The sequence below is a fragment of the Pyrus communis genome, chromosome 10 (genome assembly GCF_041283825.1).
Source record: "Pyrus communis isolate YQ-2024b chromosome 10, ASM4128382v1, whole genome shotgun sequence".
NCBI lineage: Eukaryota > Viridiplantae > Streptophyta > Magnoliopsida > Rosales > Rosaceae > Pyrus > Pyrus communis.
Window position 1 is genome coordinate 22,392,639 of NC_142574.1, and position 14,467 is coordinate 22,407,105.

Consider the following 14,467-nt stretch of genomic DNA (forward strand, 5'->3'; position numbering starts at 1 on the left):
TTCTAATTCTTTTTAGAGTAAACTTGATATAAGTCTAATTTTATGAGTTTTAATCTACTTTGTTGGGTTAGGTCCATTCACTGATTATCTACAAACAGGAAAGCAGAGACTTTTCAAGGAAATAAGAATAAGAAAGAGGGCTTGCACTAGAAGAACATCCCAATGAAAAATCTGTTGATAGAGTTGGTCTTGATTGATGAGCCATTTCACCCAGATTCAGCTTTTTATAACTCGTTTGGAGGTGCTTAAAATGACTGAAATCACTTTTGATGAAAATACCTTTGGAACCAATCCTTAGTAAAAATATAAGTGAGTCATGGAAAAACATTTAAAGTGCTTATTGGAAGCACCACATAGAAGTACTTCAAGTGTGTTTGAAACTCAAAAACATTTTCTCTAAAATCGCTTTTAGTCATTTTAAAAACACTTACAAATGAGCCCTTATAATCTTTTATTAAATCGTGATGAATGTCATCCTTATTTGAATTTGAGTTTATGAGTCTAATCATTTCAATGCACATAGCCAATTTGTCACATCTCGGTGCCACGGCCAGGGTTAGGCTCTGATACCAAATGTCACATCCCGACCCGGGGCGGATCACTTCCCGGGCCTGCTCCACCACCGTAGCACGATATTGTCCGCTTTGGGCCCTGACCACACCCTCACGGTTTTGTTTTTGGGAACTCACGAGTAACTTCCCAATGGGTCACCCATCATGGGATTGCTCCAACCCTCTTCTCGCTTAACTTCAGAGTTCATACGGAACCCAAAGCCAATGAGCTCCCAAAAAGGCCTCGTGCTAGGTAGGGATGAGAATATACATTAAAGGATCACTCCCCTGGGCAATGTGGGATGTCACAATCCACCCCCCTTAGGGGTCCGACGTCCTCGTCGGCACACCACGGCCAGGGTTAGGCTCTGATACCAAATGTCACATCCCGGCCCGGGGCGGATCACTTCCCGGCCCCGCTCCACCACCGTAGCACAATATTGTCCGCTTTAAGCCCTGACCACGCCCTCACGGTTTTGTTTTTGGGAACTCACGAGCAACTTCCCAGTGGGTCACCCATCATGGGATTGCTCCAACCCCCTTTTCGCTTAACTTCGGAGTTCCTACGAAACCCGAAGTCAGTGAGCTCCCAAAAGGCCTCGTGCTAGGTAGGGATGTGAATATACATTAAAGGATCACTCCCCTGGACGATGTGGGATGTCACACAATTTGTTAAAGCTTAAATATGAGTTTTGAGTCCAATGCTTTCTCCTCTCCTCCAATGCAAAGCTTCAAATCTTAAGCTTAAATATGAATTTTGAGTACGATACTTTCTCCTCTCCTCCAATGCAAAGCTTCAAATCTTAAGGCTCAAACGAAAATATATTAGGGTGTGCTATTAACACACTTTTTTTACTTCTTCCACACCCCTTGTTAATTTATGTCATTTGATTTTCTTCAATTCATTCGAGTCAACTACCTAAAATTAGAAAGGTGTGAGAAAAGTAAAAATAGGTGTGTGAATACCCCATCCCAATATATTAACCCGCCACCCTTTTGAGATCAAAAAAATATAGACCTGAGTTTTTGCATTGAAGATGCTCAGAATTAAAGAAACAGAATTAAATCGTGTTACTAGTAGGACATGATTCTGACTTACAAATTTTAAAAATAAAAACCTTCCACTTACAGATCAGAAGAAACACAATTTCCAATTAAAAATGTTTAGAATACAAATACTATAATGCCTCAAGGCTCAAATCAAATGCATTTGAAAATGAAACTACAATGCACCATCGAGTGAAATATTCTTCAGAAGATTTTTGTCACTATGAATGTACGTCGTGTCGGTCCAATCGTAATTTTCCAGTCTAAACAAAACAGACAGGCAGCCACTGTGCTGCTGCTACGCGGACGGCTGTGAGTGACTTGGACAACAAGGACAAACCACAAGTGTTTTCAACTTCAACGACTCTTCGTTTGGTTGATATAGTCAACTAGGCTTTCCTGCAAGGCAGGCCAACTAGTCTCAATAATTTCATTCGTCTACATACATCTATGTAATGTATGGTCATTGTTCTAATAGTCCTGCCTAGGAGAAGCCATTACCATGATTAATTATAGGCGTTTGAAAATTAAGATAGGAACATTTCGTTGAATGGCCGATAAGATTGATAATTGTCAGGTATGTGAGAGGATAAAAATATAATTTTATATACACCCATTAAACAGATATTATGCCTATCTTTAGAGATTATCACTTGTTCAATTGACTTAAGTACTATGCGATTTAGAACATGTCAATTTTAACTGTCTTTTAATGAATTGTCTTGAATTAACTAACAGATGTAAATACAGGGACCAGTTTGGTCAAATTGAAGACACATGAACTAAATTGCCCGATAGAGTAAAACACAGGGACCATCTTAATAATTAAGCCTATAATCTATATATATATATTTTTTATTTTACAATTTATGTATCACAATACAATTACGTATTTTTTAAAATATAACTAGACATTTATTTTTATGTATATAATAAATAAATAAAAGTGACCCCAAGCTAATAAGGTTCCTCACTTTGCGAGGATCTGGCGGGAGAACGTCTATCATACGGAGCCTTATCATTGATTTACAAAGAGGTTGTTTCCATGACTCGAACTCATAACTTTTAGGTCAAAAAGTAGACATTTATTATATGTTATAATATATTTAATTAAAATAAAAAAGAACAATACTTGACTACTTAAAGATGAGTAGGAACTCCTACTCAAAAAATTTCAAAATTGTTCGTTGTCAATTTATATAGCTTTGTATTTATAATCAGAACCATTCATATTATAAATCACCCTATAAAGATCGCCTCTGGAAAAAATCAATTAAAACTAAGGTTGTTTAGTCATCAAACTGTTTAAAAACAAATGAATGATATTGGTAAAAACATTACAAACCGTCTATGTATTTACTACAATAGATTGACTAAACGACCTTAATTTTAATTTATTTTTTGCGGAGATGATCTTTACAGTGTGATTCATAGTATGGACAGTTCTGATCATATGCACAAAACTCTGTGATTAAAACACTAAGAGTTTTGAGTAGGAGTTCCTACTCATCTTTGAGTAGTCAAGTATTGTTTACTTAACGACTTTTAGAATTTTGTGTATGATTAACAAAATTAAAAATATAGAAAAAAGCTTTTTTTTTTCTTATTTTTCTTTTATTTTAACGGAATCGTTATTAACACTCTAAAAATTAATCGTGCACTAAAATATTTATATATTTACAAAGAAAAATACTGTGCAAAATTTCCCAAATTTAATGACGTGCAAAATATTGGGACGGATAATAGCCAAGCCACAAGAATTTAAGATCTTGTTGTATCAATGTGCACGATAAAGTTTTATTGTATGAATGTGCCACCTCTAATATATATATATATATATATATATATATATTATAATTATGTTTTGTTTTCGTCTAGAAAGTTGAATCTGATTTGCATTTCATTCTTTTGAAGAGTATGTTCATGTTAAAATTTCCATTTCATTAAGAATAGTAAACTTTTAGGACATAAATATAGATGAAGTTGCATGACACATTCCGATAAAAGCACATTTAAATAAACTACCCTCTTGTGTGTCACACCCTACTATGTGTGATAATTGACTTTTTTTTTTTTTTGTTGTTTTACTTTTTTTATATTTTACTTATTTTAGATATTATTGTTTTTTAGTAAAATATATTTTAAAAATAATGAACATAATCACCCACACTCTCACTATAAGAGTTTATATTTATGAATTTTGTTTTTTATTTTTTGAAATCCTAATGGGAGAAAGATAATTTAAGTATTATGAAAGCTTTATTATTTTTTGCATTCTCCCTTTATATAGTTTACAACAAAAAAACTGAAGTTCATGTGAATTTGTCTACCTTTTCTACTATGTACTTGAAAGAATGTGTACAAAATAACAGGAAAACTCGAGTATGCTATGGTACATCTTATAAGTTCAGAATTTATAGTTGTTAAATCTTGGTTGTTGGATCCTTAATTAAGGATCTAACGACGAAAAATTTCTTTGTATCATATACAGTAGAGCATATTATAAAATTAGTTAAACCAAACTCACAGTGTATGTAATTACAAGTGCACACTCTTAAGGTTAAAATTTGAGAAGAACAAAAAGCCTACTAGAATTATATAATGTTTGTATGTCACCTAAATTAGTTTTTGCGTTTTAAAAAGTTAAAATGGGCTTTTTTAACATAAAAGTTTTATAAAGTGTTTTAATATAAATTGTGTAAGTATGAAGGGCCTTAATATGAATAACTCTTAGAAAATCTTTAAATAACTATCATATCATAAATCGCAAAAATTTCTTATACATCTAAATGCTTTGAATAGCAGAGTATTCAATACTCCGATACACTTAGCCTCACGGCGCTCACCTCGTAAATCGATCATGTGATTGGTAACAAACAAGCGACATACATTTATCATTTGAGACTTAAAACTCATATTTTCTTATGGTATAGAATCAAAGTGCAGAAAAATATTGAATTATGGTACCAAAACGTCACAAATGTGTTAACTCAATGAGGATGGTTGGTTGTTGGAGTCTTCTGACACATTTTGTTGCCACTTGCTTAGGTCAAGTGTCATGTGATTTTTCTGATAAAGGTGAGAGAGAGAGAGAGATGTGTATTCATTTCTCATCACCTTCCACATTTTCCAGCCTGCCAAATACCAAGCAAAACTTAATAGCCTGGACCGAGTAAAATCCAACCCTTTTTTCTCCACCATGCAAATATTATCATAAATTTTTATTCTCCAAGTGAAAAGGCATATCAAATTCATCAAGAACACACGTTTCCAGCCGCCCCTTTATATATCAGAAGAGAGGGTGTCCAAATAAGGCTCAAAGATAATTAAAATAATTGTTTGTCCCTTAAGCCATTGGAGGTGTTTGGAACTGGAATATCCCAAAAAGTGGTAATGCAGCTTCTTCCCTCTCTCTCCTTCCTCATTGCAATTTCACTTTTTTGAAAAGAGCTGATTGAATTCAAAGATTTCCTTCATGGGACTCTTATTCTTTAGTTTCCCAATTTTTCTTTTTCTCTTTGTTCAAGATTCATTGTTTTTGAATGAAAATTTATATATATTTTGGGATTATGATAGCTTCAGCTTCTATTTCTTTCAATGTGTCACTGGAAAGTGTGTTTGTTTGAAACTATTTTTGTAAGAATGCTAATAAGTGCTTCCACTAGAAACACTTTTGTTACGAGCATTTTTATTAAGATATTGTCGAAATCATACTAAAAAATCGAAGTGTTTTTAACCCAAGAAGAGCTTTTCAACCCAAAAACACTTTTGATTCACATAAAAGCTTTTAGGTCTTTCATAAGCACTTCCGAACATGCCCTCCATTAGCTATGAAAATTAAATATATTAAAATTTTGGCTGAATATTGTAATAATTGAGCTTCATAATACAAGTCCTCTATGTGTGTGTATATATATTATATTGTTGCTGACTTTTACAGAACTTCATCATCAGAATCAGAACAGAAGGCAAAGAATCATCAGCAAAAACTTTCAATCATGTTGCTAAGGAGCTCATCAACACCAGTAATTGGATCTCTCCTTACATCCTACGTCTCAGAAAGTCCTAACATCATCAGCAATCATCAGTCTGATCCCAAACCAACCACCTTCCACCAACACACTCCCACCAAGTTTTCATTCCACCAACCTGGATATCTCAACATCTCACACAACTCCTCACCAATCTCTCATTCCTCCCTCGATTTGGGCCGGCATTCGCTAACCGGGTTCCGAAGGGCTCAGTCTGATGGGAACTTGGAAGGACTGGCCTATGCTTCTTGTGACACTGAAGATCAGTTCTTGGATTCAAAACTACCCAACATGTTCTCTGCAAGATCCAAGTGCATGATGCTGGAAACTATACCGTCTTTTTCGTTGCATAAGTCGGGAGGTTATGAAGATGATGAGGACGATAGTGACGTGGAATATGAGGAATATGAGGAAGAGGAAGAAGAGGAGTTCGGTGAGGAGGATACGGAGAGAGTTGTGGCAACGGAAGGCAAAAATGTTGGTTTAGAGGAGAAGGTGAAGAACGTGAGCTTAACTCAGGATTTGAAATTTTTGGACAAAATATGGAGGGCAGGGTTTGAAGAAAAAAGAGAGCTTGCGAGTCAAGAAATGTATCTTGCAAAGGGGCTTGGGGTTGGTGGTGGTGGTAGCGGTAGGCGCGGTGGTGGAGAGGTTAAGTGGGATGGCTATGGTAGTGATGGAGGAGATGACAACCGTGGGGCTGAGGGGCATTACAAGAAGCTGGTTGAGGAAAATCCAGGAAGCCCCTTGTTCCTTGGAAATTACGCTCAATTTTTGTATCAGGTGAACTTTCTGTGCTTCTGTTCTAATATATGGGATGAGAATTGAATTCGGGTGTAAGAGGATGGACACGCTATCCTGACCAACTAACCTAACTCACGTCTAATGTGTTTTCAGCTTTTTATTTTTGGTCTTTGCGAGTATACTAACATCAAATGTCTGTTTTCAGACCAAGAGAGATCTTCAGGGAGCAGAGGAGTACTACTCTAGAGCCATCCTAGCAGATCCTAATGATGGTGAAGTTATGGCTCAATATGCTAAGCTAATATGGGAGCTACACCATGACCAAGATAGAGCCTTGAGCTACTATGAACGAGCAGTCCAAGCTGCACCTCAAGACAGGTACTTTGAATTTTAGTTCTAAAAATTAACGGAAATGATTTATGTACACCCTTTTTCTCGTGCACGCCTTCCTCGTCTTTGGATTGAATAAACAAAAGAAGAATCACGGGACAAAAATAAGGAGAGGCGCACAGGAAGAGAGAGAGTGTGTGCGGTCTTCAGATAAAGAGTTTAATCTGGAATGAATTTTAAGGCACCAATCTTGACGAGACTTGCCATTTTCCAATTTCAGCCATGTCCACGCAGCATATGCCAATTTTCTCTGGGAAGTAGAGGAAGACGAGGACGAAGCCGATGCAGAGTACAATCACCGCGCCGTGCCATCGTATCTTCACGAAGGAATCATGACATCTGCAAGTGCCTAAAATTGTTTACTAGCGTTGTAATGGTGACTAGGTTGCCAACAAGAATGTTCACGACCTATGTATAAACATTTTTCTGAGATGAATGGTTGTCCTCTCGGTTTTTACCTCTTTCGTTGGCGACAATAGACTCGGAATGAGAACGGAAGCAAATCCGATCTCCCGAAAGAACAGAATAATTGCCCTCGAAACAAAGGGACGAGAACCCAGAAACACAAGAAATATATTAACGAAATCAGAAAAGCTTCATATGGGAAACTGGAAACAAACATCTTATCACATTCCCTCACAACTGGGGCTTGAAAGGCCCAAAATTCCCCGCTTGAATCGCATGATAAAAACCATCCAAGGGGAACGAAAACCTGTTAACTGTAAACAGAGACGGAAGTTCAAATAAACTTTCATGTGACACTCAAAAAAGTACAAATACAATTTGACGAAACTATCTAGGAATCTTCTGCATTTGAAAAGCTTTCTACCACCCCGGGTAAATTTTGCTTCGATTTTCTGCCCGTATGGACACAGAACTAAAGTCCTTGCTGGCTTATCGTGTGCCACGCTGATGGAAACCATTGCCTCTCGGTCTGTTGTAATCTCCATCCTGGTAACCACCCCTGCCTGAACTCCGGCCACCAAAACGCCCCCTTGTGGCGTCAGTTTGGTAACCTCCTCTGCCCCTGCCCCTTCCTCCTGGTTGAAAAATTCAAAATCCACGTAAGGAGACCAACAGTTGAGCAAATTAAATGTTCTCTCTAATGAAAACAGATGCATAGATGCTTGATAGTTTGTTAGATCACATTCTAAATGCTGGCTATGCCAATAGACTCAGTAAGCTCATGAACAGACAAATGATTTGGTTCCATGAAAAACCTTGACACTAGTAATGCACATTGTACTGACAGATAGAGTAATGCACATCTAAACGACATCTTAGAAGAAGGAAGACTGCAATGCAAATTTGATTCTGAGACTGATTGGGAAAAAGCATGTTCTCTATCTCTAACACAAAAAATTCTAAGATTTATGAAGGCAACATCACTTCCTTGCAGCAGCTACCAACACAGCCGTAAGGGCCACTCGAGGACTCCACACAACATCCCTGATACATCCCCTTACACTCATGTTTTTCCAACAGATACAGTATTTAAGAATTACATCACGCAGGCCTAAGTCTGACAATTTTGCCAATCAAAGATGTTAAGAAAAGAATAATGAAATTAAGCACATACTTCCTCGAGCTGCTGCTCCAGCGCTGTTTGGTCTCCGCTCCTCAATGTATACTTGCCTTCCAGCTAAATGAATTGGAGACGCCTACAGGGAAAAACACACTTTAGGCCATGCACAATATATACAGATCACTTTACCAAAAAATAATGCTTTTTGTAGAAGATTGATAAATTTTACTAAAATGTGCTAAACAGCAAAATACAAGAAGCAATGGACCAGCAATACAAGAGATATACCCAAAAAATATAAACCCTACAATCAAAACTACATTGTAGAATGACACCAAGCCCCAAAGACATCATAACCTCCTGAAAAGGGAACTGACTGAAGATACAACAGCATATCAATCCACATTAACAGAAAAGAATGGAATAATTTTTAATTCTAGATACCGAATCCCATAGAGATTGCCCAATAATTGACCATATCCCACAAGAAATTCAGTTAACACTTTGCACTGAAAAATTCAACCATTTATCTGTAATAAAATGACCTTAAAACATCAAAACACCATACCCCACACATTTTAGTATAGAAGTACAAATTACAGACAAAACCCAAAACATATATAACAAAGCAAATACACAGGCAGATAGATCATCAATGGTGACAAGAGTGCAAGAGTAAGTACAGTAACTCTAAATAATTGAATGCCCAAAGACAAATGCAATATGCCCTAAGAATTCGCAATAGATGCATAACCACATACAAGAACTAAGAGGACTTAATCAAATAACAGGAAATTTTCCTTTATCCATGAGCATTTTGAAGCGAAAGCCAAAAACTCAACAACTTAAATCACAAAAAATAAATATATAAAATAAAATCAAACCTTAAGTGCATTGTGAACACTGGCAAAGTCTTCATATTCAACAAAAGCGTAGCAGACTCCAATTTCCTGCATGCACCAATTTCTACTTCAGCTCCAATCCAGTTCAAAGATACTGGCACTAATTGTAGGAGGAAAAAAAAACTCACCTTGCGAGCTCTAACAAAGACTCCATCAGGTTTAATTTGACCAAAGTTTTTAAACTCCTCCTCAATCTCATCTTCAGTAACCGTAGGAGGCAAATTTCTTACATAGACAGATTTCAGAAGTTCACCTGTAACAATAATTTAACATAAGGTTCAACTTACAAATGCTTAAAATGTACCTAATTAAATTTATAAAACTACAACATCTTGACATATCAAAGAACCTGAAATTTCAATCCGAAATTCCTCATACATGTTGGAGCTCACCAACCAACTTATCAATTCAAAACTCAAATTATGAATCTTTGTCATGCAATTTATAATACAAAAAATTAATAGCATGGTCATTGCATCATTTTCATTCTGACAAAACAAAATAATCTATTAAATTAATAATACGGTCCAATGCAACATATTCAGGTGTCGAGTAAAATATGGCTCAAAAGCTACCTTCTTCCTCCACTGCATAACCTTCCTCTGTTGCTTCTGCCCCAGACTCAGGCACAAATGACTGAGCAGAGTTGGATTGTTCAACAGCTGGCTGAGGTGTGTAATTCCACTCTGACGAAGTTTGAGCACTTCTACTATAAGGTTGTGGAGCTACTGCTGGTGCAGACGGTCCTTTAGCAACCCGCAACTATTTTTTTTGGTCATATACAACAAAAAATAAAACATGTGTTACTAAAGCATATTCAACAAAATAGAGCTAACGGAATATCAGATTGTTGCGCAACTGCAGTATAGTCGAAGCAGTTTCCAGCTGATGCAAAAAAGAAAAATTCGCACGCGCAAAGACGCAGACAAGGACATAAAGACATGCTCACACAAGAGTAGTAGGAATCAGTTTAGGCACATACTATAGAAGCATAAGTTTTCTTTTGAGGCTCTCCCACCGGTTCCTCGACAGCAGCAGCAGGTGCGTCTTGCACATTGTTTACCACACTTTGAAACGACGAATATGTCTCCTCCACAGGAGTTTCTTCCACCACCACTTCAGTCTCAAAATCGTGCTGCACCTGTTGTTCTGGGAGACTATACTTATCAATTGGATCATCTTCTACATCAACGGAGTTCACGTACTCCCTGGGTTCTTCCTCATAGACATAGTCAGAAACTGCAGAGAAAAAAATCTGAGTTATAGCCAATACATACAGACCAACTTTCTCCAGCAAAGTAATCCTTAACATCTTTCCAATGATGCATATGGAGAACACTATAGCAATACATGCATGGATACCTCCCCAAATTAACAGCTAGAAAAAAGAAAGCAACCAAAAAAGCACAGTAATGCACATGAGCTTTTCCCACCTCTGATTGTAATATAATAATATTACCCTCGACCTGGATTCACCAAACATTTCTGCCAAACGCTAATTAAGGAAAGCAGAAACAAAATGAAAATCCTAACATGCACAAAGGCATAGTACTCTGAAATTTATAATGACAATGTCTACAAATAAGAACCCCATTCCGAGAATAACTCAATAAATTAAATCCTAAATAACAATTAAAAGATGTTAGCACCTGGTGGTTCTGGAAGGGGGCTAGAAGAACTTGGTTGCATATCAAATCTGCCTTCTGACTGTATGGGTTCAGGATGTTGGAATACAACTTCATCCTCAATGAACTGAAGCATATCATTGAGAACAAAGTAACCTTTGTCCTGGGGAGCCAGAAAGAAAGTCTGGACAAATTTCCTCCTTCCACTTGATTCCCTTGTTTTAACAAACCCCTTAACCATCACAAGAATACCTCCATCCCAAGAATCGCTGGAATTGATTGTCTGGATCTCAATTGAGGTAAGACCTAGTGACACTACAAGTGAATGAATTTGCTGCACAGATATAAAAAAAGGCATCGAATGAGCTAATTACATAACAGGGGAACAAAAAAAAAACACAAAGGTCTAAAACTATCCAACCTAGGAATGCAAATGAGTCATTTGAAATGGCAAACACATGTGTATGAATGTAGAAGGTTGTGCATAAACATTCAAACACAACTTGAGAGAGGATCTATATAATGAAACATACAAACCACGACACAAAGCAGGGGTTACATATAAATTTTCCCTCACAACTTAAAGCACTGCAAGGTACCAATGACACTAATCTTAAGGTGATAACCAATTCCAACAACTCAATACATCTAAAGTGACTTTTTTCTTTGTTCTTGGATCGTAATTGGGATGAACCTCATCAACTACCACTTATCTGCAATCTTACCGATGATGACAGACAACAACAATCTTAAGTTATCCAAGATTAAAGGAAAGCATCGGGGACATTAGAGGGAGCAAATGGTACATATGCAGAGAAAGTCAATAAACAACATTCCAATCCCTGATATTCAGACTTCAACAAACATTTAATTGTAGCTTAACATAATAATAGAGAGGTAAGTTTTAAAATCAAACTGGGGCGCACCTCTTGGTCCAAACAGTAAAAAATTAGGACCAACCCAATGCAAAGTGACTATCATTTCCTAGAAACACAGGATGATTTAACATTGACCAAAGAAAAATAAAAATAACTGAACCAAGAAACTCAATTCCGTGCCGCTAAGAGTTAGAAGAGTCCAATTACCAGTATACCGGCAGCAGATTCCGCGGAATCGCCATCGACACGAATCATGGAGCTTCCATCAGAGTAGAACTGATGAACAACATCAGGTTGCTTTTGAAGAATCTGATAGTACTGGGTCACAAAGTAAGAACCCACCTGAAAAAACCCCCAAAGCACCCATTACACACAATACAAATCCACCTATACATACACACAACAAATAATCACACACCGCAAATAGTATAAAGATTGAATCTTGACCTGAACAGCACGAACAGCTCCCGGATTAGAACTTGCCATTGCCTCCTCTCTCAGCAGAAAAGCATGCAGCGACGAAGAAAGACTTTTTCTTGTACTCTGCAAAACCCTAAATCGCAGTCGTCTCCGTCAACACTCTGATCGGACGCAGATCCACACACACAGAGAAGCAACTACAAATCCGAAACCCTAAACCCAAGGGCTTTAGGGCACCTCGGGATTCGTCCCCTTCTTCGCTTGCCGAGGACCGGAAGTAAACGGAAGCTCAAAAAATGGCTTTGTATCTCCCAAAGGGTTCTGCTTCTGCTGCTTGCTTCCGGCTTTTGCCTTGTGAGCCTCCGATTCGATAGTTTTAAAGGGTTTTGCGGCAGGAAATCACGGCCGTTCGATTGCTTCGAATCTCGGCCGTTCAACGGAACCCCGAGCAAAGCTTTGCTTAGAGATACAAAATGGGGAAATATCAAATATTTATGTAGGCGCCCACAAGTTCATGAACTTCTTTCGATTTACCCTATCGACTTTCGATTTTGTTTTAAATCTCTAATCCTGTATAACGTGCCAATTTGCTAATATTTGTTACTTGTATCACATTTTCTTAGTTTCCCCACTAAATTATTCAAAGACGGGCAAATCCGATTCAGCAAGGCTTTTTGCACGTTGAATATTTGGGTCTACTTTTATTAGAAGTGAGTCGATTGTTTGATTTAATATATAAATTTCATGAGTTTAATTATTATAAAATATGACTTTCACAACTATTAAATTTTAAGATGTATCAAACTCACATATTAAATCTTAAATGTGACTCTTAGAGCTATTAGACTATCTCCAACCCTTGGAACCTAAAATTTTTAGCCTAGAAACAGCTTTTCTGCTCCAACATTTCTGGCTTAAATTTTTTAACCTGAGATTATTAAAGAATAAATTTAGGCTAATTTTTTTCTTTTAAAGTAATTTAAAAAAAAAAATAAGTACACTATCATAATTGAATTTTATGAACATTTTCACCTAAAAATATTTAAATTCCGATAAATATTGAAAAATCACTAAATTTGGATGAATTTTGAGTTAAATAATTTTTTTTTAATTATTTTAGCCGTTGAATTTAAATTTGGGTCGTTAGATCTTTTTTTACCGTTAGATTTGATTATATTCGATCTCAACCGTTGGATTTAATAAATCCTGGGAGACATGCCCATGTGGGTGGGGTCCCGTTGGTGGTGCCCACACCATTTTCTAGGCTAAATCTTGGGGGAAATTTGGTTTTTGTTTGGTTTTTAACTTTTAGCCCAAATATTTAACATGAATTGGGTTTGAGGAGGGAATAAAACCTAAAAAATAACATTCAGACCAAGGTTAAGTTTGGTCTTATAAGATAACTTAAACCATATACCCCTTAGTAGGATCTCAACCGTCGAAAATCAGAATCTCATCCATCGATTTGATAGGGTAAGATCAAATCGACAGCTAACATCCTAGCAAGGGGTGTATTGGGGAAGGAGTGGTGGATGAGAGCGTGATCAAATGCGCTCCACTTTATCTTTTTGTGGGCGTTTGCTAAATTTCCTGATTTTGTGATGCCGAGTGGAAAAGCCAATAGAGGAAAGATGAAGTGGTTTTTGCCAATTAGGGTTAAGTCATGTGTTTGGAATGGTTTTTGCCAAACACAAGGACATGGGGTTTGGGAAATCGAATTTGTACCTTCTAAATAAGGTAAGTAAAATTACCCAATTAGGTTAAAAAGTACTATTTCCTTTCAGGATTTTAAAACGACGAGTAGCGTGCTGAGTCAAGAAGCCGCACGCAAACGCATGCAGATCCCGCAATAACTACAAGACTCAAGTGGATCAACAGTGAAGTTTTTTGTTTGTTTCGATTTTGCCAAGATGAGTGTGCGCTGTATCAAAAAATTCACACAGATGCATGTGAGTTTAGCTATATCTATAAGATTCATGTGGATTGACAATCTAATTCATGTTTGTCTAAAATTTTGATGATATGAGCCATGCGTTGCATCAAAAATTGTGTAGATGCAATGTAAGCCACAATACAAGACTCACGTGCATTGACAATCTTGTTCTTATTTGTCTAGTTTTTCATTGTAACTTGCATCAACGATCAATATTATTGTTCGTCCGATTCATATAGATAAATCTCCGTAGTGAGTAATTTATCTTCTAACCTTCCAGCATAAGGCTTATTTGAAACTATTTCAAAAGCGTGTTCGGATCACCAAAACGTTTTTCATCATGATTGACAAAAAAATTGAAAGTGCCGTATGAAATTAGCAATTGCAATGTGCTTAATTTAGAAAACACTTGAATTTTTAT

The 14,467-nt window shown here is 36.8% G+C and overlaps 2 protein-coding genes across 5 annotated transcripts; one reads left to right on the plus strand and one right to left on the minus strand.

Moving 5' to 3' along the window:
• Window positions 1–4,653: 4,653 nt before the first annotated feature.
• Window positions 4,654–7,356, plus strand: LOC137727724 (uncharacterized). Of its 3 annotated transcripts, XR_015952797.1 has the most exons (5): window positions 4,654–4,988; window positions 5,553–6,412; window positions 6,579–6,751; window positions 6,984–7,171; window positions 7,238–7,356. XR_015952797.1 is itself a non-coding variant. In XM_068466540.2 (4 exons), the coding sequence occupies exons 2-4, from the start codon at window positions 5,597–5,599 to the stop codon at window positions 7,114–7,116; spliced, it is 1,122 nt and encodes a 373-aa protein (XP_068322641.2). In that variant the 5' UTR covers window positions 4,654–4,988; window positions 5,553–5,596; the 3' UTR covers window positions 7,117–7,220. The 3 variants fall into 3 exon arrangements, 2 of the variants coding, with proteins under 2 accessions (XP_068322641.2, XP_068322642.2); XM_068466540.2 differs by lacking the exon at window positions 7,238–7,356 and having other exon boundaries at window positions 6,984–7,220; XM_068466541.2 differs by lacking the exon at window positions 7,238–7,356 and having other exon boundaries at window positions 4,687–4,988; window positions 5,539–6,412; window positions 6,984–7,220.
• Window positions 7,338–12,684, minus strand: LOC137727722 (nuclear transport factor 2). 2 transcript variants are annotated; one of them, XM_068466539.2, is made up of 9 exons: window positions 12,141–12,684; window positions 11,901–12,035; window positions 10,840–11,149; window positions 10,173–10,429; window positions 9,766–9,952; window positions 9,319–9,443; window positions 9,173–9,238; window positions 8,343–8,424; window positions 7,338–7,803 (listed from the first exon to the last, which is right to left on the minus strand). In XM_068466539.2, the coding sequence occupies exons 1-9, from the start codon at window positions 12,177–12,179 to the stop codon at window positions 7,658–7,660; spliced, it is 1,347 nt and encodes a 448-aa protein (XP_068322640.2). In that variant the 5' UTR covers window positions 12,180–12,684; the 3' UTR covers window positions 7,338–7,657. The 2 variants fall into 2 exon arrangements, with proteins under 2 accessions (XP_068322640.2, XP_088534962.1); XM_088678836.1 differs by having other exon boundaries at window positions 7,338–7,800; window positions 12,141–12,599.
• Between the last annotated feature and the right edge of the window lie 1,783 nt (window positions 12,685–14,467).